Genomic DNA, 24411 nt, shown 5'->3' with positions numbered 1-24411 from the left:
ATGTGTATTCCACTTTGGACCTACAAGAGTGTAAGATAATAAATTTAAAGCACCAAGTTTGTGGTGATTTTTTTTTTTATATAGCATCAATAGAAAACCAACACATATCCTCAACCAATTCATGGGACTCACCCCACTGCAGATGCCCACCTTAGGGGTGATCATTGGGAGTGAGAGATGGGGTGAGGTCCCTGGAAGGCACACTTCTTATCAACAATGAATGGCGATCTTCATAGTAATACAGACATTTTCATGCAGCTGTGTTCGAATAGCTCCTTCAAAATTAAAAGGTCTTTCATCAAATTGGCTGTGCAAAAAAGCTCCACCAGAGTGTCTGGCTCAATAGACCAGCCTATTCACATTCAATTTAACTGGAATATAAGGAGGAGGGGTCCTGATAGGCCACCTCGTCCCTCACCATGCCTTCAAGTGGATGCAAATCAGGTCGGTTGGGTTGTTGGGGCCCAGCCCCTGCTTGACGCTCCCAGCTTGAACTCCCAAGAGCTTTCTCTCCATTCACGTGGTCCACTCAGCTGGGACCAGCCTTCCAGGAGTTGGGAAAAATTCAGCTGCCATTATCATGTGCTAAAATCAGCTTAAAGCTTCCTTTTTTCATGTTCCCTTTCAGGCTTTTAGGGATACTTCTGGGATCAGGATCTGCCTAAGGGCAAACCCCATGAAGTTCTAGGGAAGCATGACGACAAGTGGAAGTAAAGAAAATTACCTCCTATGACCTAAGTAAGATAAACATCTATATCCGGCACTGTGGCTCAAGGTGAGTGAACCTACTTACCTGAGGTGATGGGAAAAAAATATTCAAGTGTTAAATTGCAAAGTGCCCGTTAATACTCCGTAAATGGTATCCCTCCAACCCAACTCCAGCCCTACCCCACTCCTCTCCAGAGATCTGCTGGAGTGATACGTCATGACATCTCCTGGTGACAGTTGACACAAATTGAGAAGAAGCACGGACCAGAGTGGACCATCCACCGTGGGTGGGGAGTGGGTTATGAATCTGGGCACACTGCTATATCCCTTGGCCACATGGATCAAAAGCTTTCTTCTCTTTTGTCTCTCTCCCCAGAATTTACTAACCGGTTGGAAGGCGGCTGGAGTCAAGTCAACTTTTGCCGACACCCTGGGGAAAGACCATGCAGACACTGCATACCCTGAGACCTTTCTGACCCAACTCCTTTGCGTCTGTCCTTGCACAGGTTAGAACTGCACTGTCACCCAGTGGTTCTCCCAGGCCAGCCCCTTCCCATTTTCCCTCACAGACATTTCCCCCATACATCTCTTACAGGGCTCATCTTATCTTGGAGCCTGCTTTTCAGAGGGCCAAAGCTGACAGCCCTAGAATGCCCCATATTCTGGTCTTGTCCGTGTGCTTTTCTGTGGTGCCATGAATCTTGTCTCTCTCCCCTCTGGCTTTTCCTATTGATGGAGGTTAGCTCTAGAGGTTTGTTTAGATTCAGATTTAAATTTGGGGAGCAGAGGGAGCAGGCTCCTTCACAGGTGGTGCTGTGTACTTTCTCCTGCATCCTAGAAAGAAGATCCCAGAGTCCTCATGACAGAGGCCCACTGAACTGCCTAGTTCCTGACCCTCCCCAGGACCAATTTGTTCAGTCTCCCTACATCATGGTGGTGGGTTCTCCCAGCATCCTTCCAGTATGTACAATTACCACTTCCTTCTATGTTTTCTTCCAGACATAGTTTTTTTTTTTTCTGTTTCCATTTATAATCCATTTGAAGTTAATGTTTATATATGGTGTGAGGTAAGGGTCAAGACAGTTGTTTTTTTTGTTTGTTTGTTTTTTGTTTTTTCCCAAATGGATATTCTTGCAGCACTTATTGAAAAGTCTGTCCTTTCTGCATTAAATTATTTTGGCATATTTGCCCCCAAAATTCAAGTATATATGCCTGAGGCTATTTTTGGACTTCTCATTGCTTAATTATCCTTATGCTAATTCCACACTATCTTGATGCTGTAGATTTACAGTTAAGTCTTGAAATCAGACTAAGTCCTCTAACTTTGTTCTTCTCAAAATTGTTTTGGCCATTCTAGGTCATTTGAATGTCCATATACATATAGAATTGGCTTGTCAATTTCTACACAAAAACAATCACAACAACAAGAAAAAAACCTGCCAGGATTTCATTTGGATAGCACTGAATCTGTAGATATAGATCAATTTGGAAAGAACTAATATCTTAACAATATTGAATTTTCTGAAGAATTAACATAGTATATTTCATTATTTAGTTAGGTATTTTTAAATTTCAGCAATGTTTTGTAGGTTTTAGTGTATATACCTTGCACATATTTAATTATAATTCTGTGTTTTTTGATAATCTTGTAAATGACATTTAAATTTTTATTTTCCAATTTATTGCTAGTATATAGAAATACAATTGGTTTTTGTATATTTACCCTCTTTGCTGTGATGTTTCCAAATTTGCTTGCATATTTTTTCTGGTAGATTTTCTGTGGATTCCTTAGGCGTCCACATGTATATCCTATGTGTATGGTCATGTCAACAGCAAATAAATAGAACTTCACTTTTTTCAATTTCATGCCATTTATTTATATCTCTTGTCCTACGGAGCTGGCTAGGACTGCCAACAAAATGTTGAATGGAAGTGGTGAGAGTAGATATCCTTGCTTATTCCTAATCTTAGGGGAAAATCATTCAGCCTTTCTCAAATACGTTAGCTTTATGATTTCCATAGGTGCCCTTTATCAGGTTGAGAACGTTCCTTTTTATTTCTCGTCTGCTGAGAACTTTTCTCATGACTGGGTGTTTTTTGTCAAATACTTTTCCTGCAGAATCTGAAGCAGGCTCCAGGCCCTGAGCTGTCAGCACAGAGCCCGATGCGGGGTCAAACTCATGGACCTGAGCTGAAGTCAGACGCTTAACTGACGTAGCCATCCAGGCGCCCCTTGAGTCACTTTTAGTAGGTTGTGTCTTTCAGTGAAGCAGTCCATTCCATTTAACTTATATGATTTGGCATTAGATTGTTTACAATAATCTTTTATTGTCCTTTTAATATTCAAAGGATCTATAGTGATGTCCCTTTTTCATTCCTGATATTACTAGTTTGCGCTTCATTGCATGTGTGTGTAAATGAGGTGTCTCTCTTTTTAAATTAGCCTATCCAGCATTTTATCAATTTTACTAATTGTTTTCAAAGACCTAGATTTTGAAATATCAACTATTTCGCTCTTGCTGGACCACTTTCTGTTTAATTGATTTCTGCTCTTTATTATTTCCCTCCTTTGCTTACCTTGTTCTTCTAGTTTCTTATGGTAAAAGCTTAGAGAATTAACTTTTTAGATCTTTCTTCTTTTCTAATGTAAGCATTTAAGCTATAATTTTCCCTCTAAGCACTACTTTAGCTGTGTATCACTGATTTTGATATGCCGTATTTTCAGTTCATAATGTTTTCTAATTTTTCCTTGTGATTTCTTCTTTGGCCCATGAATTATTTTAAAATATAATATTTAATATCTAAATATGTGAGGATTTTCCAGACATCTTCCAGCTCTGATTCTCTGATTTAATGCGTTTCAATCAGAGACCATACTCTGGATGAGTTCAATCCTAATTTTATTGAGACTTATATGACCCAGAACGTATTGTATCTTGGTGAATTTTTCACCTACCCTTGAAAAAAAATTGTAATCTGTGGTTGCTGGGGAGAGTGTTCTACAAATGTCAATTATGTCAAATTGATTAATGATATTCTCTTATATCCTCACTGATTTTCCATCTCCTGATTCTATCAATTACTGAAAGCGTTGTAACCTCAAACTCTACGTGTTAATTTGTCTATTTCTCTTTTTGCTTTTTTCATTTTGTTTCATGTATTTTGAAACTCTGTTGTTGGCTGCATACAGCTAAAGAATGCTATGTGCTCTTTATTAATAGAGCCCCCCCACCCCATAATGATAAAATGTACTTTTTACCCCCTGACAATATTCATGGTACTAAGTCTAATTTGTCTGACAAAAATATACCCACTTCAGCTTTCTGGTGATTAGCAGCTACCTGGGAGATTCTTTTCTGTCCTTTTACTTCTCGTTTATCTGTGTCTTTGTATTAGAGTGCATTTCTTGTAGACACCATCTAGTTGGGACTTGCTTTTTTATCCAGTCTAAAAATTTTGCTTTTTTTTAAAAAAATTTTTTTAAGTTTTATTTACTTTGAGAGAGAGAGCGAGAGAGAGAGCGAGAGAAAGAGAGAGCATGAGCAGGGGAGGAGCAGAGAGGGAGAGAGAGAATCCCAAGCAGGAGCCCAATGCTGGGCTCGAACTCAGGCACCGTGAGATCATGACCTGAGCTGAAACCAAAAGTTGGATGCTTAACTGACTGAGCCACCAGGTGCCCCCAATTTTTGCTCTTTAACTGGAGTTCTTAGGCCACTTGCATGATTATCAATTATTATCAATTGTAACATAATTGTCAATACAGTTGTGCATAAACCTACCATCTTGCTATATGTTTTCTATTTGTTCCATTTGTTCGGTTTCTATTTTTCCTCTCTTCCCGCTTTCTGATACGTTTTAGCATTCCACTTTGCTTCCACAATTTATTATCTACGCGTCTGTCCTTTCATTTTTAGCAGTTTCTATGTGGTTTACACTGTGCACGTTTAACTTCTCAGTCTTACTTTAAATAATATGACATCACTTTATGTATAATGTAAGCTCTTTACAGCAGTATATTTCTGTTTCTCCCTCTCATCTCTTCAATTATTGTCACACATTTTACTTCTACATGTTATAAATGTCACAATCCATTGCTATTATTTTTGCTTTAAACAACGATCTTCCTAAAAGTTTTTAAATCTGAAAAAAAAAGGCTTTTACCCGCCTATTTACTTTTTTCTGTACTCTTCCTTTGTGCAGATTCGAACTTCTAAGTATCATTTTCCTTTAGTCCAAATAACTTTAATATTTCTTGTAATGCAGGCCAGCTGGTGATAGATTTTCTCAGTGTGTGTGTGTGTGTGTGTGTGTATAAAGTACTTTGCCTTCAATTTTAAAGGACTTTTTTTTTGCTGGTTGTTAAATTCTAGGTCAATAACTCTATTTTTCTTTTCAGCACTTTAAAGATGTTTCTCCAGGGGCGCCTGGGTGGCGCAGTCGGTTAAGCGTCCGACTTCAGCCAGGTCACGATCTCGCGGTCCGTGAGTTCGAGCCCCGCGTCGGGCTCTGGGCTGATGGCTCAGAGCCTGGAGCCTGTTTCCAGTTCTGTGTCTCCCTCTCTCTCTCTGCCCCTCCCCGATTCATGCTCTGTCTCTCTCTGTCCCAAAAATAAATAAACGTTGAAAAAAAAATTTTTTTTAAAGATGTTTCTCCATTTACTCAAGCTTGGGAGAAGCCTTTTTTTTTTTCTTCTGGCTGTTTTTTGGGTTTTTTTTTTGTTTTTTTGTTTTTGTCTGTTTTGTTTTTGTTTTACAAATGTTCTCTTTCTTACTGATTTTCAGTTATTTGGGGCATGGTGTGTGTGTGTGTGTGTGTGTGTGTGTGTGTGTCTTACCCGGGGCTTAATGAACTTCTTGAATCTGTGGGTTTATAGTTTTTATCAATTTGGGAAATTTTGGCCATTATTTCTTCAAATATTTTTTCCATCCCTCTCGTCTCCTTCTGGGATTTTGATTACTTATAACTGGATCACTTAGGATCTTCCCACATGACTCTGCAGTTCATTTTCCCCCCTATCGGTTTGCTTCATTTTGGATAGAATCTACTGCTGTCTCCCCGTTCATTTATTTCTGCAGTGTATCATCCAATTTTATTCTACTCCAGTGAAATTTTCATTTCAGGGAGTTTCATCTCAGTTCTGTTCCTCTCTTCTTTACATTTTACAGTACATCCTCGAGGATAAGGATCATATTTATTAATAGTGGCTTGGAAATCCTGTCTGCTGCTCCCATCATCTGTCGTTTCTGGGTTGGTCTATTGACTGGTTGTTCTTCTGTGTAAGAGTCCTATTTCCCTGCTTATTTGTATGTCTAGTAATTTTTGATTGCTGGCTGAACAGTGTGAATTTGGGGTTTACTTCTAGATTTGGTAGCATTCCCATAGAGTTCTAGTTGGACATATTCTGGTGGGCAGCTAAGTTATTTGTGAATTGGTTTGATCCTTTCACGTCTTGTTTTAGAACTCCTTCAGGGAAGATTTGGAGCATCCTTTATTCTAAGGCTAATTTAGCCCTGTCTCTAGTGCAAGCTTCTTCTAGGATCTCTGGTGAGGGCCCCACAGACTCAACTTGGCCTATACTCTACCTGGAGGGAACCTGACTGATTCCTGGCCTCGTGTGAACTCGGGGAGGCCATTCTTGCCTACCTTTCACTCCACACATGCACAGGTTGGCCAAAGAGGCCAAAGAGACCTTTTTGTTTTGTTTTCTTAAGTTTATTTGAGAGAGTGAGAGCGTGAGCACATGCACGAGCAGGGAAGGGCCAGAGAGACAGAGAGAGAGAGAGAGAGAGAGAGAGAGAATCCCAAGCAGGCTCCACACTATCACTGTGGAGCCCGACACGGGGTTCAATCTCACAAACCACGAGATCATGGCCTGAGCCAATAATCGAGAGTCAGACACTTTACCAACTGAGCCGCCCAGGTGCCCCATGGCTTTCGCCAGAGACTTAAGGGAGCCCCAGTGCAGACCTCTGGAGATCTTACTCTCTGGAACTTTGCCTTTTCAATTCTAGCCCTCTTGGCCTCCCCAGTCTCATTCTCTTCATTTCAGCAAGATAGCCAGTCTCTGTCCGGATCCCCACTCGCTGGGCTGCCGTCCAGAAACTGTCTCCAACATACCCAAGGGGAATCCTAAGGCATGTTTCTGGAGCTTCTTCTCCGCACAGTTCTCTCCTGCAAATTCCAGCCATCTGTTCCCCCCCCCCACCGCCCCCCAACTCTTTCTCCTCAGCTGGGTGAGACTTCTGCAACGTGGTCTAGAAAACGCCTCAAGGTAGAAAGCCAGGACAATCCCCAGGCTTACTCCCCTTGCTTTCCTTCTTTTGGGATCACAGTCCTGCAATGCCTGCCGTCCAGTCCCACATAGTTTGTCACCTATTGTCTCCAGTGTTCTAGTGGTTTATAACATGGGGGTTAAGTCTCATCTGGATTACTTTATCATGGCTAGAAGCAGAAATCTCGTTTACTTCTCAGTGCTTTTCAACCATAAAATTGTGGGGTCGTATGCTCAGTCAGCCTCCTCCAGGAGAATGTAAGCCCCGTGAGTAACTGTGTTACTGAATGCACAGTGCCCAACACCGGGCTGCAACACGGTAAGAACTATGAAGCAAACGATGGATTATTGTAACCCTGGGGCTAGGTGTCGGCCCGAATCGGCGGAGGGAGACACGATGAGGGGGTGGAGGGAGGGAAGCGGCACAGAGAGAACTGCCAGGGCCCACGTGGTTGCCAGACTTGCATTTAGATCTCATTTCCAGCCAGGACCATCCCCACATGCTTACTTGGACCCGGACATTTTTCACCATACGAGACTGGCAAAAAAAAAAAAAAAAAAAAAAAAAAAAGAAAGTTGGTTTTCTGTTAAAGCAGTAGACTGTGTTTTCCACACGTTCTGTAACATAGAAAATTTTAAATAATTTTTAGAGACCCTCACACATATTACTGTCTATGGTTTTATTGCCTAACGAGTTCTTGGTGGGCATAAACTTCAGATGGCTGTGGTAAAGGCAGCCAAGTGACAGAATCGTCTTCTCTGCAGTGTCCTCCCAATGTCACACAGCCTGTGTGACTTCTGTCCCCCGAGGACCAGGGCGTCAGGTACCACTAACCCCTGCCCTCACTCTCCTCCCAATCTGCTCAGTGGCCCCCGGCTGGTGTTACAGAAGCACCTGGATTAATCCAGGAGGCTTTATAGGTGTTGGCTGATGTGCAACTTCGGTTGCACCAAATGCAACCAGAGACGAGCCACAAAAGAGCTAACCAATGCTGGCCACGGGCCACCTCTGACCTAACCCACCAGCTGAACAAATGAGTCTCTTGTCTGAAGTGAGAGATCAGAACAGACCTCGATTATGAGAGATAGCAAATTTCACGCAAGCAGGCACTTATCGCCACTGGTGCACTCCAGATCTGCTGTCTTTCTTTCTCTCTCTCTTTTTTTTTTTAAAAAATAATTATTTATTTTCTGAGAGCGAGCGACAGAGTATGAGCTGGGGAGGGGCAGAGAGAGAGGGCGACACAGTATCCGAGGCAGGTTCCAGGCTCCGAGCTGTCAGCACAGAGCCCGACGCGGGGCTCGAACTCACGGACCGTGAGATCATGACCTGAGCCGAAGCCAGAAGCCCAACCGATGGAGCCACCGAGGCGCCCCAATGTTTCTTTCTTTTTGAGAGAAAGAGAGCACCAGCAGGGGAGGGGCAGAGAGAGAGAGACGGAGACGCAGAATCCGAAGTAGGAGCCCATCTACCATACAGCGTTGGGTAAGAATCTGTGCTCACATCTCTCCCGGGGGTGAGCCCCCCTCCTGCCAGTCTGTGGTGCCACTTTGACCCTCAACGGAGGTCTCATATACACACGGCTTTGTCCCGAGCTCCCTACCCTATTTCACTGATCTGATCATCTATCCTCAAACCAATACCCACAGACAACATTTCGATGGCCTTCTAACGTGTTCCTAAGTGACACAGCAAGTCCCCCCCTCTTATACCTCAGTGAGCTATCATTTCTCCATCCACGACTTTGTGCCAATTTGTCAAATTTCTCAAAATATCCAACCATGATTCTGGTTCACGTTGCGCTAACTCTTACAAAATGATTTGGAGGGAATGAACGTTTTGATATCACTACATTAGCCCACCCGGGATCGTTCAGATCTTTTTTCTACATCTTCTGTCTCCTTTTCACCGTTTGAAAGAAGTTTTTGTATACCTGTTGAAGTTGATTCCTGGATACTTTACGTGTTTGACGGCCATCAGGAGTTGGTATGTTTCTACTTAAGTTTCTAGTTGGTATTGCCACTCTAGACGCAGAAGTTGATCTATCCAGGGCTGCTCACTCGTTCGCTGCCTGACTTTGGATTCAGAATCGCTGAGGAAACACCCCCCAAGGTGTTTCCCTCTTGGTATCGAGGCATCTGCAAGGCTGATAAGTTCATCAGGAAACTGCATATGAGCACAGGCTCAGACCAGAGAAAATGCTGGAAAAGCACCATGAATACCCCCACCCCAACAAAGGATATCCTTGTCCCCCCAGATTCAACACCTTCCTCCTGCCTCCACAAGGCATCCAGGCATATTCTGCCTCTACGTTGATGACTCCTTCCGGCAGAGAAACCTTATACATACATGTATGTAATATAGGGATATTAGTATCACATACTTAACTATCGTAAGCTGTCAAACCTACGAGCTCAGGAGTTATTCTGCCTCCTCTCACAATGCGTCTACACATCAATCCAAATGCTTGCGGGTCTCAGAACCTTCACCACAGTCAGCAAGTCAGCAAGTACAGTCACTTGCTGGAATCTTGGGCCCCCGAGGCAGCAAGGCCCCACGGTGCAGGATCGTAAGGCAGAAGTCTGTCGGCCTGGATCACCATTTTCCTGAGAGGTATTAGTTTTAAAAGTTTTTTTGATCTGGAAAATTGACATCTAAAAATTCCCTTCCGGGGCACCTGGGGGGCTCAGTCGGTTGAGCATCCGACTTCGGCTCGGGTCACGATCTCACGGTTCGTGGGTTCAGGCCCTGCGCTGGGCTCTGTGCTGATGGCTCGGAGCCTGGAGCCTGTTTCGGATTCTGGGTCTCCCTCTGTCTCTGCCCCATCCCTGCTCATGCTCTGTCTCTCTCTGCCTTAAAAATAAATAAAAACATTTAAAAAAAATTTTTTTTAAATTCCCTTCCATCTGTAGCTGGTAACTTACCACCTGCACTTTAACGGATGCAATAGCATTCATCGGCCATGCTTAATCTTGTTATTTTTTCCAAGGAAAATCCATTTCAACCAGATTCAAGGTAAAAGCTTTCTGGGAGATACCATCTGCTCTTCAGTCAGTCATTGGATGCGATAAGCTCGTCTCTGGGAACCCCTTCCTTGGCTTCCTGGTCACCTAGGGGCTATACAAGAGCCCTCCCTCCGGGGTCCGGTCTACCCTTCAGCTACGGGCCTGTGCACCTCGGCCACCGCCACCCACCAACCTGCAGGGGGCGCGCGTCAGGCCCGTGCCCGGTGGGCTTCTTGAAGCCCACGCTTGCTTAACTAGCACCAACCCTCTCTTCTCTGTGTGCAACAGCAGTCATCCGGAGGGGCTTCCTGACTCGAGTAGAGCCCCCAAACAGACACACCTCACATATTTTAAATGGCTTTATTAAAGGCTATTAATATAAAATACAACCAAGTTACAAGTCGTAAGAATTCTTCATTTTTTGGAAAACGTGTATCAAAGAAAGGGAGGCGCGAAGAAAGGGAGGGGGGCTCTGACATCCACGTGGGGTCCGGCGCGCGGCGAGGGCTGGGCGACAGACCCCAGCTGTCCCCAAGTGGACAGCACCCCCAAACCCAGAGAGCGGGGTGGGGACCCTCCCCTCCCCCCCCAAGGGGAAGAACGGAAACTGGTTTCTGACTTCCTGGGGGAGAGTTTATGAAACACAGTCACCCGAAGCAAGACGCTAAATCCTTGAGCTAAATCCCAGGTGCGCAGAAGGGGGAGCGGGGGACACCCCAAAACCAAATACAGGCTTCAGTTGAAAAGTGTGTCTTTTTAAAATAATACATATAAACGTCTGGTTCTAGGAACTTCATCCTGACACAGGGGGGTGGGGAGGAGGTGGCCAACCTAAGAGCTGAATTTTTCCTTACTGACCATCTTTACACAGACCGCCCGGGGTTACGACCAGGATCCGCAGGTCAGGCGGGATGGGGACTGGCCAGCCTGTGTCCTCCGGGCCCCTTCACGTCTCCTTCTCAGAAGCGGAGCAAAGCCACACGGCTTGAGGATTTCCTAAGTTGTGACTTTACATTTCATCTCAGGAGGCTGCCCCATCATGAAACATTACGCCCTGTCGTAAGAGATAACTAAACACTCGGGGTAGCGGGCCCCGGGCGGCACCGGGTGACGCAGAGGCTTTCAACAACCCCCTGCGCCCCCTGCGCCCCCTGGGGTGGGGGGCGGGGGGGGGGACGTGAAAGGAATAACCGGGCTTTAGGAGAAAGTCGGAAAGGCCTCAGAATTGTCTCGCAAGAGAACAGACACATCACTGTGGGCTAACTGTCCCCAGGTGCAGTTCCTCCCTGGCCACATCAGCGTCAACGAATACAAACTCACACCTGGACATCTCTCTCTCTCTCTCTCTCTCTCTCTCTCTCTCTCTCTCTCTCTTTTTAAGGAGCCCTGTTTTCAAGCGCGGGCTCTAAAACAGTGCACTGCCCTCCAGGCTGGAAGTAGAGGCAGGTGGGAAGCCCGGCTCTGAGGCTCAGTGGCTGACTCGAGGGGCTGGCACCCCGGCTGGGATTTTTTCCGTCCCCGCCACGTTCTGAGCCTTTTTTTTTGCCCTTGGACGTTTCAACTATCCTCAAATGGTACAAGAAGAAATCTGTATTTGCCATAACGCAGCCAGTCACCCACGTAGGAAGGTCACATCCACAACCCCAAGGGGCCAAATGAGGTTCAGGGACATAATGCGATTGGCAGAAACCCAGGCAAAAGTTGGCCAGGCCGCAGCTTTGACAGGAATCTTCCTGGGGAAAATAAGGCGCCACGTGCTTTACCCTGGACGCTCTGGAAACCACTTAAGGGTGTCGTATGAGACAGAAACGCATTTTTAAAAAGACACACCTTGGTACGGAAACCGGGCGCTCACTCGCAGGACTCACAGGGGTTAAGGCTTCAGGTGAGGAGAACACAGTGAGAGGCAACGTGTAGATCGCGCTCGGGCATGTCCAGCAGGGGGCGCAGCTCGGGGCCAACGGGCAGGGCGCAGGCTTCCCAGGGTAAGGGCCACTCTCCTCCTCGCCCTGCCCCACCCACCACGCCTGGGGCATGGGCCACCTTGCCCAGGCAGCCTGGGGGCCACCTCCATCTGAACGGCAGCGGGCAGCAGTCTGGCTCCAAGAGACACCGTGGATAGGACCGCAAGGGGTCTCCAGGGGGCGCTGCTGGGGCGCTGCAGAGACGACTCCTTCTGCTGGTGGTCAGGGATGGCAGAGAGATCCATCAGGAGAGTCTAAGCAGTCCTTGGGATGAAGGACGTCCACCGCCCCTGCCAGCCTCCCGCTGGAAGGTTCTACCGCAACCGATCAGAAGGGCTCTGTCCTCCAACACCTGCCACCTGCCCTTCATTCCTGCAGATGTCCCGGACCCGGGAACACCCACCGGGGCCACAGGAGGAGCAAAGAACCTCCAAACGGAAACCAGTACACGCCCAAGAAGAAGTGGAGCCTCACAACCTCTAACTCTACATACAAAATAATGACAAGTTAATACAAAACTTTTAAACATGCAACTCTTCTTAAACGACGACGAACAGCTCGAGTACGGATCGGGGCGGCTTGAAGACCATCTCTGCTCTGTGCCAACAGTGGGGTTGGTTCCTGGAAATGACGTGAGGGTAGAGCGTGGCACACGATGCAAGGGGCGTGGCGTCAGGGAGCCCTGGGCATCCGGGAATGCTGGGTGGGGAGGAATCTTCCCGCGGTCACGGCCAGCCCGGCACACTGAGGCCGCCACAGCCGAGGGCATCACCGACAGCCACCCAGCAAAGCGCACGCCGCTCATGTCAAAAGGGGAGAGGCTAAAGGAGAAAGAGACGGAAATCGCTTTTATGGTTTTGGGGACACGATGAGAAAACTCTTTCTCCGGGGAGGGGGGAAAACGGGGTGGAATTGGGAACAGAGGCTTTATTCACGAGACCTACTCAATGCCTTAACGGTCGTTTAAAAATTCCAAATGTAAAACTTCTGTTTATCAAATCACTGAAAATAGCATATATATCTGGCCTTACCAAAAAAGAGAAAAATCTGGAAATCCGGACAAGGCGATATTTACCAGTTTCCAAATGATTAAGAAAAGAGCGTACAGAAACCAGGAAAATACACAGGGAAATATTGCCCTTTTTTTTTTATCCTCCTCCACCACACCACTTTGGAAAACATTTAGGGGTTCTTGGTTTTATTCTTATTATTTGGTTGTCTGATACATTTTACCAGTTGTCCAGAAAATCAAATCCTGTCTTCAAGACGACATTACTTGAGGTGACCTGCGGAAGGGACAGAAACACAGCAAAGTAAGATACACTTTTTTTTTTTTTTTTTTTAGTTACGGATAATCTAAAAACAGCATCTCATTTAAATTGACCCAAATGAGATGCCTTGCTTTTATCTCGGAGGCTCCCTGACCTCAATTTGCCTCAGTGCTTGGGACCAGAAAATGAAATAAACTTCAGGGTGAGCTACCCGCTCCGGGATCCAACACTTCTCCCCCTCCGTCCCCAGGCAGGTCTGAGAGCAAGTTTACAGACCTACCCACAGAGAAGAGGAGAAAAATGTATGTCCTCTGTCTGTGCAGGGACAGGCATGCTGGAATCGAGTCATCGTGGAGTAAGCGGACAAATGACAAAGACAGTCTTTCTACTGCCTTCTAGCACAAGCACGGGGGTCCGCCGGCGGGCTGCAGCCCTCCCGGGCGAGGACAGGACACCGTGACACCCCACCCTCCACGTAACTGGCCAATGGCAAACTGCCTATGTGGAGACAATGGCAGCAAAGGACTAAGCACATTCACAGGAAGCCTGTCTCGGGCCGGTTTGGCCGCATCCGACACTGATGCAAAGTGGGCCCGTCAGGACTTCAGGCAAGCCGTCGTCTCTCTGCTTTCCTACCGGTTTCTTCGGTGAGGTTGGCCACGTCCCTCTCTGCTTTGCACTCAGGGATCCGTTCTTTCCGAGGATTTCACGTGCGGTCGCTGACTCTGCCCTCCCCCTCCACTTTCCTACGTCTCTGCGATTACGACTCTCTCATACTCTACCCGTCAGAGGAAGAGCCAGGTGCCGGGTATGAGAGAAAGATCACTGCGGAGGCACGGAGGCGTGTGTGCCAGAAGGAGGAGGCGGGCGAGAAGGGTAGAGGCACAGAATGGAGCCAAGAGATGGGGCAGGGTACCACAGGAGGCAGGGCAGGGAGGGGCCGAGAACGCTGGCTCAAGAGGGTGGGGACTCTGAAAGAACGGGCTAGAAAGCGAAGGTGCGGCTGGCGGAAGGCGGGCGGAGCTCCTGTCACAGGGCCCCCCCCCCCTTCTTCGGGAGGACAACTCACAAGGCCACCTGCTGAGAGAGGAGCGGAGGCACCCGGAACCCCATTCCGGGGAAACACCCAGCGGACGACCACAGCTCAACGTGACAAGACACGGCTGCTAGAACTGGACAAGGGATCGGAAGAGACGTGCCTCCAAAAAAGGGATACACAAATGGCCAAGAAGCAACATGGAAAGAGAGTCGACATCGCCGAGTACTGGAGGCCTGCGAATCCAAACCACGAGGAGACCCACAGATACCATCTCCCGGCCATTAGGGTGGCTACGACCAAGAAGGAGAGAGAACACTTGGCGGTGAGGATGCGGAAAACGCGGCCTTCTTGCGCACTGTCGTGGGGAAGCGAGATGGCACGGCCACTGCTAGAAACATAACTTCCTGAGGAAGTTAAGCATGGAATTACCGTACGATCTATCAGTTCCTCTTCTGGCTATATATCCCAAAGGATGGAAAGCAGGGACTTGGGACAGATACTCGTGCGGCCGCGTTCACAAGGAGCATTATTCACAAACGGCCAGGCAACGGAAGCCACCCAAGCGTCCATCAGCAGACTGAATGGACAAACAATGGAGGTAAATCCATACGGTGGAATATTATTCGGCCTTCAGAAGGAAGGCAATTCTGACCCATGGCACGACGTGGGTGAACCCCGAGGCCACGACGCGGAGGGCAACAGGCCGGTCACAAAAAGATGGACGCTGTCTGATTCCGCTTACGTTGAGACGCGAAGAGTCGTCAAATTCGCGAAAATATAAAGTAGGATGGCGGCTGCCAGGGGCTGGGGGAGGAGGGAATAGGGAGTCGGCCGATGGGTGTGGAGTTTCATCTTCCCAGATGGAAGAGTTCTGTGGATGGATGGCAGCGATGGCTGCGTAACAACGCGAATGCATCTCGTGTCACGACCCCTGGGTCTACCGTATACTCAATATGGCACATGGTACGTTACATGTATTTAACCACAATAGACATTTTTCTACATAGGAGTTAACAAGGGAAAAAAAAAAAAAGAAAGACAGCCATAGAGTCTGCTAACATGGAGAAAACCAGCAAGGCACACGCTGAGAAGGGCTTGTGGTAGGGTGGCCCCCAGGCGCGTCCAACTGCCTGGCCAATAGGTAACTTCCCCAGGCTCCAAAATCCAGACCCAATCCTAAAGACCACTCTTTTCCTCCCTCTGGCCATCCTCGTGTGGGAGCAGGTGGTCTCTTTTGATCCCTCCTGCCCTCCCCGCGTCGGGACTCACACAACGCGTCTGACTGCCAGGAAGCACTAATGTTCCCCGGGGTGTGCTGTCCATCTCTGAGATGGACGGGACCACAGGACCTTGTCTGTGGTCTCACCCACGTACGTGAGCTATCCATGATTTCCCCCCAGAAATGGTTCTCAGCCATGCCTGCACCCAAACTATGGCTTTGTTCATCGTAAATCCACGTCTCAAAACCAAGGCTTCCCGGGGCGCCCGGGTGGCTCAGCCGGCAAAGCGTCCGACTTCGCCTCAGGTCATGATCTCGTGGGTCGTGGGTTCGAGCCCCGCGTCCAGCTCTGTGCTGACACCTAGCTCAGAGCCTGGAGCCTGTCTTTGGATTCTGTGTCTCCCTCTCTCTTTCTCTCTCTGTCCCTCCCATGCTTTCTCACTCTCAAAAATACATTAAAAAAAAAAAAATTAAAAAAAAATTAAAAAAAAAAAAACAAAACCAAGGCTTCCCGGGAATCTGAAATATAATGACTTTTGGAGTTGTTTTGTTTGTTTGCTTGATGCAATCCTCCAACACTAGATCCCTTTGAAGTCCTAACCAAACACTGGGCTTTCTCTTCACTGTCTCAGACCAATTGGTAAAGACAATGGTCGATTTCTTCCACAGAGAAATGGGAAAACACTCAGAAGGCACTCGCCCTTATTCTCCTACACCCTTATTCACCTTCACGACATACTCCTCCTCCTCACCCAGTGACCCTCTCAGATCTTTCTTTTGCTTCCCCCCCCAAAAGAACTCCTTCCTTAGGATTCCTCGCTGGACACATAACCCTACCCTGCTAGGAAATGAGTAGCTGCCAATCATTCCTTGAAGCGAGAGTCTCCTGCGGCAGTGTGGCCGCTCTTGGGGGAGGCTCAAGGGTCCTGCCTGCTTCCTCCGTGCCCCCTTTGGGGCATCCGCCGGTCCCCTCCTCCCCAACACCCAGCCCAACTTTATAGACCCCTCGGTGGAGGGGGGCGTCCGAACCCCTCCCACACTGACAGCCTCCCCCCTGCGAGCTCCTGTGTTCACCGCCCTCCTGCGGTCCCTCCCCTACCTGCCCTCACACACGTGGAGAAAGGCAGCTGGCATCTGCGGCACACCACGAGTAATGGGCAACCAAGTCGTGGCACCGAGATGGACCCACGAAACACGCCCCTGGCGGATTGGTCAGTCGCCGCTCTCCCGATCCCAAAAGTCGCCCAAGGAGTGGGCAGCGGGAGGAAGGGGGAGGGGAAGAAGCAAGCATCTGTGGCCCAGATGCCCCAGATGCCCAGGGAGGGGCATCTGTGGCCCACCCGTCTTGTGGGAGGTCTCCCGGGGTCCCCCCCGGAGGAGGCGGCCACTCACCTGTGTAGGCATGGGTTCCGAGAACAGAGAGTCTTCTACGTCCTCCACGTCCTCCCGCCTGGCCTCGGGAGAGGAAAGCTTCCCCTCAGGCTCGGGCGGGGTGGTGCTGGGGCGGGCCTGGACGGGCTGAGGTCTCTCGGGCTCGATGCTGACGCAGGGGAGGCCGCGCTGCTCCTGGCGGAGGTTGCCGGGCCTTTCGGCCTTGGCCTCCCTGTCCTTCAGGGCGGGGTCCTGCCGGTAACAGGCAGGCAAGACCTTTTCACCCTTCTCCATGGACTTGATCTGGCTGGGGGTCAGCGACTGGAACTCGGCCTCAGGCCCCTCTCCCCGGGAGCGCTCGGCGTTGATCTTCCAGAAGGAAGCTTCCTCTTCCTTCCGGGCGGGACCCAGGGCATCCAGGCTGGAGGACTTGCCGCCCTGGGAGGGCCGGAGGGCCTGCGAGCCCTGGGAGGCTTTAGACTGCCTCGGCTCACCGGCCGGGCCGCTGCCCGACTCTTGGATAGACAAGGAGCACACGCTGAACTCCATCTGACTCTGCAGCGGGACACAGAAAGGAGAGAGTCAGCCTTACGATCCGGTGCAAGGGCTGCACCAGCTCCCACCTCTGCGCGCCCGGCAACATCAACACCGGGTGTCGTCCATCTGCCGAAACCGTCTGCCCCTCAGGACGGCCATCGGCCAACCCACCACACGGGAGCGCGGCCACCCAGGCCCCCAACGGCGCAGAGGCTCTGACTCACTGATGACTGAGGCCTCGCTGCCTGGGGAGCAGAGCACCCCCTTGTCTTGTCGGGACTGATTCCAGCGCCTTCCAGAGGAGGAGCTGTCTGGCGGTGACCGCCCTCCCTGGGAAGGTGATTGAGAAGGTGCACGGCCCAGCCGGGCACAGCACAGCCGTGAAGGTCAACACCCGGCCCCCACCGCCCAGGCCCTTCGCTCCTGACCTAGGGCGGCGGGAGGGCGGACAAGCGTGAAAGAAACCAACCGAGCCAGACCCTGCTCTCCTGGACAAAACCACGAAGGTCAAGGGTGGGCCTGAGTGCAGCCTCGGAGACCCGACCCACCCGGCCTCGCCCGCTCTGCCTTCTCGAAGCCTGCTACAGAATGCACGCCTGTGTGCCCCAGTTCTCCCGCGGAAGCCCGAACTCCCAAAGTGACGGCAACAGGAGGTGGGGCCTTTGAGGGGTAATCAGTCTGAGATGAGGTCATGAGAGTGGGGCCCCCCACGATGAGACCGGTGTCCTTATCAACACAGACACAAGGGCAAGGATCCCTCTCCCACCGCTCACGGACACGAGGCGGCGGCTGTCCTGCAAGCTAGGAAAGCGGGTTCTCACCAGAACCCCGTCACACTGTCACCTTGACCTCCCGGCCTCTACGACTGTGCGAAATGAACATCTGCTGTTTGACCCCCACCCCCCCGCCCCCGTATTTGTTGTGGCCTCACAAGCCAAGCAAGACCGTGTGTCACGCAGAGGGGTCCTCTGCTGGGACGCTCCCCACTCAGCAGGGCTCTGCAGCTCTGACCTCGTCCTGGTCCTGGAAGCCGGATGCCATCGCCCACCTGTGAGCCTAGGCCCCCGAGGCCAGGGCAGCGCCCCCACCCGGCCCGACTGTCCCAGAAATGCCTTCCTTGGTCCGAGACTGCTCAGCACGGCGGCCTCTAAAAACGCCAGTGCTGCTCTGTCCGGAGAACAAATCATTAGATGGAAGGAATCCCAAGCCCCATCTCCAGGCCAGAGCACACGGACGGGGCCTCCCGGGCCTGCACAGCAAGCAGTCTCCCGCCTCAACCATCTCTAAAATCAATCTCGAGCAATCTTGAGCATTCCTCTCTTCCTCCCCACTTTGCTCTCAGATCCTCCTCTTCTTCTTTTTTTTTTTTTAATAAAAGCAATGAAACTGCACTGGTAATGCGCAGAGTCGAGGAATCAGGAAAAAAGCATTTTCTTTCCACCTTTTGCATTTTGGGGGAGCCATTTTCGTACACGTATCACAGGAGGCGGTGGTTCTGTTACGCATGTAATTCGGGGTGTTGTGTTTTCACTTACTCGTGAGCACGGCCCACGGGGTTATGTGGTCTTTGTGACCATTATTTGTACTGCGTACAAGCTACTTCCCTGAGGAGCTGCCTCACCGTCTACTTAGCCGTTTTCTCACTCGCGGACAACCTGCGTCTTCTGACCTGTGTTCTTACCATTAAGGCTGCCACAACCACCTTCGTGCCTACAGCGCTCGCCCGTGTGGACCTCGTTTCTTCAGATCGGCTTCCCAAAGTGAAATGTCAACACAAAAGCTTCCCTCTCTTGCGGTTCTAGGTGCATACCAGCCAGCTTGTTTTCCAGGGCTGCCCCGATTTCTAACGCCACCAGCCCGGCGATGTATCAGAGGATATTTTCAGTCACTGTTTCCACGTGGACACGGTGGAATTCAAAACCGTGCTAACTTAACGTACAAAACACGGTTCTTCGTTACTTGAAGGCATATGCCTTCACTTGGTTTCACAAACTGGCCTGCGGTCTCAGTCTGACACTTCTCCAAAAGCCTGGGCTCTGGTGGCCACAGGTCACTACTCAAGGCTTGTAAACGAGATGTGATAAAGCCACGAGAAAAAAACTACGTTCGAATCACGAGCACAGGTGCCCTGAAGCTCGCCGTTACGCCAAGGAAAAGACGTCAAAGCTCTGACGGTCGCGGGTGCTTGAGTGCGTCTAATGCATCGGGCGCTTTTTCGTTGTTGTCCGACTGGGTTTGGTTTTTTGTTTTTTGTTTTTTTTAAGTTTATTTATCTGGAGACAGAGGGAGTGTGAGCGGGGAAGGGGCAGAGAGAGAGAGGGAGAATCCCGAGCAGGCTCCGCGTGGTAAGCGCACCGAGTCCGACGCAGGGCTCGAACTCCCGAAACCGTGAGATCGTGACTTGAGCTGAAATCAAGCGTCGGACTGAGCCACCCAGGAGCCCCTTGGGCTGGGTGTTTTGTTTTTTGTTTTAATTTTCATTCTACAGATGAGCAAATGGGACATGGGGAGCAATTCAGTGAACTGTCCAACCTGGATCCGGTCGTGCTGGGCATCACGCCAGGTACAGAAACCAGTGGCCACCAGGGATGACATCCACATAGACACCGGAGAGCCTTGCACACAGCAGGCCTTCTGTAAGTATGTTGATGATCTAATCTGACTTTCTAAAGGGCTGTTTTTGAATGAACCATTCTCAGTACTCTGCATATTTCCAAATTCCACACTAGAATACAGGGAGCCTATGGGCATAGAGAGCATGGGTTTCTTTAAGTAAGCAAGTTGCTAAAGATACCTCGGAAGTGGAGACCAAGGCTTAGAATGGAGTTGACTTTGATCTGGAAATTGCAACGTAAGGAAGGCACTTAAAAGCGAACACTTCATCAAGCCTCGGGCTTTTTTAGGATCAGCAATTTCTCCAGTGGGATCTCTGCTCAGAAGGCTCTGGAAGGCTAGGCTGAGCAACTGTCTACGTGGAAGGCAGCCACGGACCGAGCCAGGGACGCTGTGGAGAGGAGGCAGTCACAGTGGTTCCCAGACTGCTTCGGGCCATCGCTGGAAAGGCGCCCAAGCAGCACTGGCTGGATGTGACATCCTTGAACGCAACGACAGAATGACGGAGGCTGTGCCCATGGCGCCTTGGGCAATCGGAGACCGTGTGGCACTCCTCGAGGGACAGAGCCACCTGGTCAGAAGTCTGCATGGGGCGTTGGCAATAGTCCCAGTGGGTCCCCTCTGGGCTCTGGCTCCTCTCACGCCTTCCTGCCCGCCTTCCTCTGGTCACCAGGGGCCTGGCTCATGGTACCTGTCGTCCACAGCAGGGACACGTAGCAGAGCCGGGGTGAATGCTACTCTGGAGCCCCCATTTTGGGTGCCCAGTGTCAGGTCATGGAGTCTGGGCTGCAAAGCTCCCCCCCCAAGTAGTGTGGCCAAGCCACCGTCCTGTCCTGTGGACTTCGTCAGAGCCTGCAGTCCGGAGACTGCTGGGGACTGTCCCCCTCGCCTTCCACCGGGCCTCTGAAGGCTATGCCATAGCAGAGGTTCTGAGAGACAGGTGTGAGGGGTGCCCTTCTGACACTGGAATGGGTCAGTGAGCAGGACGGGACGGCCCTGCCTTGTGGAACTGACAGGTCTAATAAGGGGGCCTCTTGTGGACCCCGTGATGACCACCGGAAGGTGGAAAGTGCAAGGATGACGAAGTTCCAGATGCCGCTCTCTTATTTCTGGGAAGAAGGCTGTTTTTCTTGGGGTGGAGAAAGCGCCCTTGGGAAGGGAGGCGGCGTCGGCCGCGTCCACCAACGCTGGGCGACATCGAGCCGGGGCCCGGCAGAAGGACGTGGCCTGGGAAGAACAGCCAACGGGTCAATGACTCCAGCTCGCCCACCCGGGGACGGACGGGAAGTCAGGGTGGGGGAATCCGACTCTGCAGTCTCACGCAATCTTTGAGACGGGAGATGGGGGAGTAAAGGGGAACCCCCCCCCCCGCCCCCGTCACAGCAACGGTGACAGCTCATCACCCCCACGTCCCGGGCGCTAGCTAAAGCCCGAGGGAGGACGGCGCGGGAGGATCTCGTCCAGCCAAGCCAGGACTGGGCGTCAGTCACCCCATGTGGGGAACTGGGTCTCAGCTGGCCGCGTCCGTTCTAAAAACAGAAAGACCACAACCGAGCCCAGGATCTATTTTTACGCCCCGCTCACTGGAGAGGAATGTGTAATATTTCAGTAAAGGGGGAGTGCGCGCAGCCAAAACTAACTGTTGGGCTTGGCAGCGTCCGACCCATCGAAATTGTTGAGACAAAGGCTACAGAAGCGTTGTCAGGAAACATCCTAGTTTACTGGAGCAAATCTGAATAAGCCCACAAGCCATCTAGCATTTATTCTCCCACCTCCTCCTCCAAAGAAGGAAAGAGGAGGAGAAGGTACGAAAAACTTTTAGAATCACAAAACCAGGAGAAGGGACAGCCTGACAGGGAAGGCATGGCAGGACTTGGCCACTGGGGACGTCAGACCCTCCGGGCCCGCGGGGGGAGGGGCAGGGCCTGGTGGATTCCCCGCCCCCAATCCCCAGGCACTGGGCTCGGACCAGGGGCTAAATTACATACTCCTATGCTTTTCCCAGGGAGCAAGGGGACCTACAGACACGTGGATTAATCCTGCTCCAGCCCCCATACCCGTATGTCAGGCGGAGTGAGCCTGGGGAAAAACCCAACAGAGGCCCAACAGCTGGGAGGTGCACCGGGGCCCCGGGTGCCGAGTTTCCAAGGTTCAGGGGCCAATGACAGCCTCCACTGCCCACCCCCACCCCCCGCCAGGGGCTCATCATCTCACGGGGACAACAATAGTAAGGCCACATTTTCATCTAAGAGGCAGCCAGGTTGCTACAGCACAGCTTATGTATGTGGTGCTGGGCTCGGATGTCTAGTCCACACCCCGCACTCTATGCCTTCATTTTCTTATCTGTAAAACGGGGCTGTTGCGAGGCTCACGCGAGAGAAGGCACGGCAGGTGCTCAGCAAAGATGGGGGGCACGGGAGCCGTGGGAATCAGAAGAACGCGGGTTTGCAGCGCGTCTGGACAGACCGGATCCTCACAGATGGATGGGGTGGGGGGTGAGCAATGGCACCGAGGCAGGAAAGGCCATGGCTCCTGGGGCAGGAGAGCACAGTGTCTGGGGCGCGGGGCTGAGGGCCACAGGACATACCAGCCCGAAAGACCCCTGGGGCCAGAGGTGCAGGGCTAGGGCCACTGGGCTGAAGGAACAGACACATCCCTCCACACACAGAGACCCAGGAAAGGTCAGGGTACCACAGGGCTCAGCTCTGACTCTCAGGAAGGTGAGCCAGGGTCAGAACGGGGGGCAACGAGGAGGGAGCCGTGACTGCTGGGCAGAGATGGGGGTCTCGGCGAAGAAGGTCCGGGGACCTCAAGCGGCACAGGAGTCAGGCTGGGACGGGGGCACAGGGTGGCTCCAAACTGTCACTGGCAGTAAGGAGAGAAGGCAAGCAGAGCTACAGGTTGGAAGCAAGGGACTCCTCTAGGCACTGAACACCCTGACGGGATGCCCTCCTGTCCCGCCACGGGCAAGAGCCACCCGCAAGCCAAACGGACTTGCGCTCCAATCGCTCTCCGTGGATTCAAGCCGCCCGCCAGTTACGGCGTTCTTCGAGCCCCTGCCCAAAACCCTGACCCAGAGCAAGAGCAGGGACACTGATCTCCCAGGGGCGAAAGAATTCAACGTGTGTGCACATCCCGGACCCAGAGCACACAGCACGCAGGAAGTGTGATATCATTCACGGATCTTTCAAAAATTCAGCACAAAGCCTCCTAAGTGCCTACTCTTCTTCCCAAGGAAGGGGCGGGAAGGCCTCCCTACTCTGGGAATGGTTTATATTGGCCCTCAGAGACCTTTTGATGCAGAAGGAAATCAACGAAACCGATCCCCACCAGCCAACTTACCATCCCCAAATAGGCAATGCACGCTGGGAGGAGGACCAAGACGGACAGAAAGAAGCCAGACATCTGGGGCAGGGGGAGGGGCGCATGCTTTGAAGGGGGGTTGTCCCTAGAGCCCAGCAACCCAGCGCCAGGGCCTGACCTGCCTCTGCAGACATCTCCTCTAAATTCCCCAGCCCAGACCCACGGGGGAATGCCAAGAATCCTCTCTGCTCCCTGCCTCCCCTCTCTGGAGCATTCCAAGCACTGAGTTTCTTCCTCTCAAAAGATCAGTAGCATGAGAAAGGAATCCACCGAGGGGGGCCCACAGGCTGACAGATGGGTGGGAAAGATAACGGCCCCACTCACCCCCAGCTGGGGCGGGCAGTTCTCCCTCTGAGCCTCCCCTCCGTGCTGGAAGAGGGCAGAGAAACAGGGGCGCCAGGGCAGCTCAGTCTCAGAAGGACGCGCCCCAGGCAGGGAGCGCTGGGCTGGAAGACAAAGCAGGATTTGAACAGGGGGGAACTCTTCCACAGACCATTCTGCACTTGGCCCCCAGCCCTCAAGGGCACTCCCGATCACAGCTGCGTTCCGCTGGGGCAGGGACTCCTGGCCCCCGAGCACAGGGCCAGCTCACTCTCCGTGGGTGGCACCCCCATGGGCTGGCCTAAACGGAGGAGCCCACGCAGAGTTAACAACGATCGGTCAAGCCCCTGGCATTCTCAGTTCTGCCAACAGTCAAGACCCTCGGTCAGGCTGACCCTGGCCTCGGATGACACGACTGCCAGGCTAAGAAGTCAGAGCAGAGAAAGAGTTGGTGAGTGAACAAGGCCAACAGAAGAACGGCTGGGGGAGCCCTGCCCAGCCTGCTGAGCCCCAGAATCATAAGCAAATAAATGTCCGCTTTGGGCCATGGAGCTGTGGGGTAGTCTGTTATGCATCAACAGATAACTACTGGAGAGCAAGAGAACCCGCTGCTGGGCCCCGAATCCCACACCTGGAGATCAGGGCCGCCTAAAACCACCTCCTGTTCGCAGCTCTCCAAAGAGGTTCTCACCAGCCCTCAGGGAGAGTGTGACGACGCCCGAAAAGCA

At 51.1% G+C, this 24411-nt stretch overlaps 1 protein-coding gene across 2 annotated transcripts in view; it reads right to left on the bottom strand.

Annotated features, from left to right (window-relative positions):
- Positions 1-10331: 10331 nt before the first annotated feature.
- CUNH1orf198 (chromosome unknown C1orf198 homolog) overlaps positions 10332-24411 on the bottom strand; it is a 30933-nt gene continuing 16853 nt past the window's right edge. The window contains exons 3-5 of one of the 2 annotated variants that reach the window (XM_047088636.1): positions 16871-17404; positions 13176-13235; positions 10332-12770 (exon numbers count right to left, since the gene is read on the bottom strand). In XM_047088636.1, the coding sequence (XP_046944592.1) occupies positions 13179-13235; positions 16871-17404 (591 nt within the window). In that variant the 3' untranslated portion in view covers positions 10332-12770; positions 13176-13178. Of the gene's footprint in view, positions 13236-16870; positions 17405-24411 lie in introns of both variants that reach the window. The other variant, XM_047088635.1, reaches the window with a different exon arrangement.

This window comes from Lynx rufus, unplaced genomic scaffold (assembly GCF_022079265.1).
Source record: "Lynx rufus isolate CCGP_SWC_20201006 ecotype Redwood Valley unplaced genomic scaffold, mLynRuf1.p SCAF_25, whole genome shotgun sequence".
Lineage (NCBI taxonomy): Eukaryota > Metazoa > Chordata > Mammalia > Carnivora > Felidae > Lynx > Lynx rufus.
Note: the sequence above shows the minus strand (reverse complement) of the source record. Positions and strands in the feature narration are given on the sequence as shown.